This window comes from Cariama cristata, unplaced genomic scaffold, assembly GCF_000690535.1.
Source record: "Cariama cristata isolate BGI_N322 unplaced genomic scaffold, ASM69053v1 scaffold26942, whole genome shotgun sequence".
Taxonomy (NCBI): domain Eukaryota; kingdom Metazoa; phylum Chordata; class Aves; order Cariamiformes; family Cariamidae; genus Cariama; species Cariama cristata.
Window position 1 is genome coordinate 10001 of NW_009603639.1, and position 3435 is coordinate 13435.

The window sequence follows — 3435 nt, forward strand, 5'->3', positions numbered from 1 at the left end:
GTAGGTGATAAATTAAGCGGGCCTCAATTTTGCCCAGCCATAGTAATCTTCACTCTCGGAAAAAAAAGAAAAAATCGGCTGTCTACCCAAAGTCAGTTATGAATATTTCTCTTTTTCAGCTGACTAACATAAGCGCTTGATTAGCAGAGGGCTCCTCCCCTCTAATGCAAGTAAAAACACTGACTCTCAGAGGATACACTTCTACAATCATCTCTGCACTCACTAACAAAACTGCTGGTTTGTTGTTTCTTTTTTTTTTTTTTTCTTTTTTTCTCCCCTTCCTTTCCAACCTCAGGAACCTGCTGGCGTCGATTATCCTCCTATGGACTCGGCAGGCACCATCACCACCATAGTAGGGCCCAGCGCTTTCAGCATCCCCCTCCCGATAAGGCAGAAGCTGTGCAGCAGCCTGGACGCGCCCCAGACCAGAGGCCACGACTGGCGGATGCTGGCCCACAAGCTGAAACTGGACAGGTGAGCGGGGCTGCCTACGCGTGGTCTGGTGGCAAAGCCCCCCCTGGGACGTACGTGCAAAAGGGTCCTGGTGAAGATGAGTGACAGCAGATGTGTCTACAGACTGGTCAGACTGACCGCACCAGCAATGGGGATGGGCTGAAATCCTAGAAATTTAGGTAGCCTTCATGCAGCTCAAAAAAATGCATTTCCTTTTGGCTTGTTGCAGGTACCTAAATTATTTTGCTACGAAATCAAGTCCCACCGGGGTGATCTTGGATCTCTGGGAAGCCCAGAATTTCCCTGACGGCAACCTGAGCATGCTGGCCGCTGTTCTTGAAGAAATGGGAAGACACGAAACCATTGTTTCTTTGGCAGCAGAAGGAAATTACTGATGCAGCCTCGGCGTGAACAGGAAGGACAGACGCAGGGAGCAGTAATGCCCTGTTACTACAAACCAGAATTGAAATGAAAAACCAGACCAATGAGTTACACAACAGACATTTCAGAGAAGAAAGCAAGCAAACAAACAGACAGAAAAAAACCAGCCCTGACCTTCACACGTGCTCTCCTTGTACATTATCACAGGATCGAAAAGAAATCATGCGAAGTTGTACCTTGAAAATATAAATCAACCTAATGTTCCTCTTGGCTTGGCTGTACGCTGCTTGGTACAGGATTTTACAGTTTCCTAGGAAACGCTTTTTATTGCTATCCAGATATATGGATAAACTTTCTTAACAATCCCAGTTTCTATGGATGTTGTTTACATCAAATTCTGGACAGGGGTAAGGAGATTGTCCATGGCTCTTTATATTTTTTGTTTAAAGCCATTCTAGACAAGGCTATGGACAGTTGGTTGTGGCTATTGCAGCTTATTGGTTTCTGGTGAATTCAGATTTTGGCTACAAGTCTGCACATCGATTGTCTCCCAGTGATCCTCCTGTCATTGTTCTGTTTCCTAGACCTACTTGTAAAAACAAGAAAATCAGAGTTTAAGAGGTGTGCATCTGGAAAGCAGGTACTCTGGGTGCTTAGCAGGAACACCCGTAACGTCCCCTCCCTTCCCCGATCGAGTCCCACCGAGCCCGTGTGGAGAATCGCTGTAGGACAGTGGGGAAGGTAGGATCGGAGTTCATTTTCAGTTCACAGCGTAACACCACCCTTTCCGCCCCTCTGCGGTACGAGGGGCTGGATATGCAATTCAGAGTGGTTAGGGGGGGGAAAAAAAGAAACCCAGAAAAAAGGAAAAAAAAAAAAAAAAAAGAAGTTGCTATGATAATTATTTACTAATTAGTATTTAGTGCAAGGATTATAATGATTATTATTATTACCATTATTGCTTTATTTCTAATTTTGTCAGCAGCAGAATGAATCATTCCTGGTTTTTATGGAACCCGTTGTCCCCTTCCTGAAGATCCTCTAAGACGTGTCCCTCTGTGTGCTGTCTGTCCTTCCTTTCTCCAGCCATCGTACTCCTCCTCCTCCAAAGTCCTCCGCTAGCCCGCAGGGGTTGCTCACCGCGCGTTACCGCTGCTGTGCTTCATGCCTGATGCACAGGTGGCGTAAACTGGTGACGCTCTGCTGAAGTCACTGATCTGCACCCGCAAAAGCTCCAACCCAGCACCCCTCCCGGGGGTCTTTTGCACCCCTTTGATTCCTCCAGGCTGCTCCAAGAAGCAATCCTGTCCCGAGGTGGCTGTGAACCAGTGACAGCCTCCCAGTCCAAATATACGTAGACCACTGGTTTGGGAGCACAGGTGCAAGCATGTGGAGGTACTGATGTCGGCCACCCGGTTTGCGCATCCAAGGTGGGCCTCCGTATGTCTTGCTTTGTTTTGAAGCGGTCTGAGAGCCAGCAGCTCCCATCAGCTTCCCCCCGAGCTGCAGGTACTCACTTGTACTGAAACCCACAATGTTGGCGGTGGTCTGGGCTACTGAGAGTCCTCTGCTGGGTCATCGCTGAGCGAGATGCACTTGGTGGATCTCCACAGATATTCCCAGGCTTCCCGCAGCCAGGGAAGCCGCCGTCGCCCAGGCCAGTGTAGGGCGATGGAGTGGTGAAGTCAAAAACCCCGTGTCCTGCAGTTTGCTGCCCTCGCTGTGCTCCCTCGGCCGCTGCCGCCCCGGCGGGGCCTCGCTGGCTGATGGGGGAGGACGTCTGTCCCTCTCGGCCACCGCGAACAGGTGAAGTGGGAACTTGGCAAAAGGAGCACACTCCTGCTTTTTCGGTTGTCACTGCAAACGTATTTTATTTTCTGCTCAGTGAGAAGACTGAGTCTTTGGTACATGACAGCGCGTAGGGTCACGGTAGTTTTACTGCCAGGCTTGGCCGTCCTCTACTTCTGGTGTAAAAAAAAAGGGCTTTCTTCCCCCGCTCCAGGTTTCCAGCCAGGCCCTGGTTGTTGCGGTTGCGCACACATGCGTGCCCCCGCCCGCACACGTATTCCCACTCCATGTGCTTCCCGAGACCGGAGTTGGCTTGTTTTCTTTCGTGGTTTTGGTTTTGTTTTTTTCCCCAGGGCTTTCCAGATTGCGCCTTTAAAGGTAACTTTGAAAATGTCATTGGTCAAAATGAAAGGAACGTTTCATCTGACCTTTTTCCCATTTGACATTTCCATAGGCTTGGGACTTTTTGTTTTTAATTTCTCAGCTCCCTGACACCGGCGGGGTTTTGATTGACTGCCGGGCAGCAATCACAAGGCGCTCCCTTCCTCGTAAGAGGTAACCTGGCAGTTTGCAAACCGGCATTTCAGGCAAAACCCAAGGCCGGAGGACATACAGTTTGACTTTCAACATCTGTCTGCATTTTGCCTGCGTAAGCCCCACGTTCTCTTAATGTGGAGATGCTGGGGCTTCCTTTCAACAACGAACCATCTTCTTTTTCACCTTAGGCACCTGATGCAGCCCATCGCAATACGAGTGGCTATCTTGCTTTCAACATCAGGAGGCTTCGACTGGGGCTTCCAGCTCTTCCCTTTC

General features: G+C 49.5%; 1 protein-coding gene across 1 annotated transcript in view; it reads left to right on the forward strand.

Moving 5' to 3' along the window:
• Positions 1–1333, forward strand: part of LOC104157806 (netrin receptor UNC5C) — a gene marked incomplete at its 5' end in the record, with an annotated part of 9470 nt that extends 8137 nt beyond the window's left edge. Inside the window, 2 exons of the mRNA XM_009695284.1 lie at positions 296–474; positions 683–1333. Coding sequence (XP_009693586.1) covers positions 296–474; positions 683–848 — 345 coding nt within the window. The remainder of the gene's footprint in view (positions 1–295; positions 475–682) is intronic.
• Between the last annotated feature and the right edge of the window lie 2102 nt (positions 1334–3435).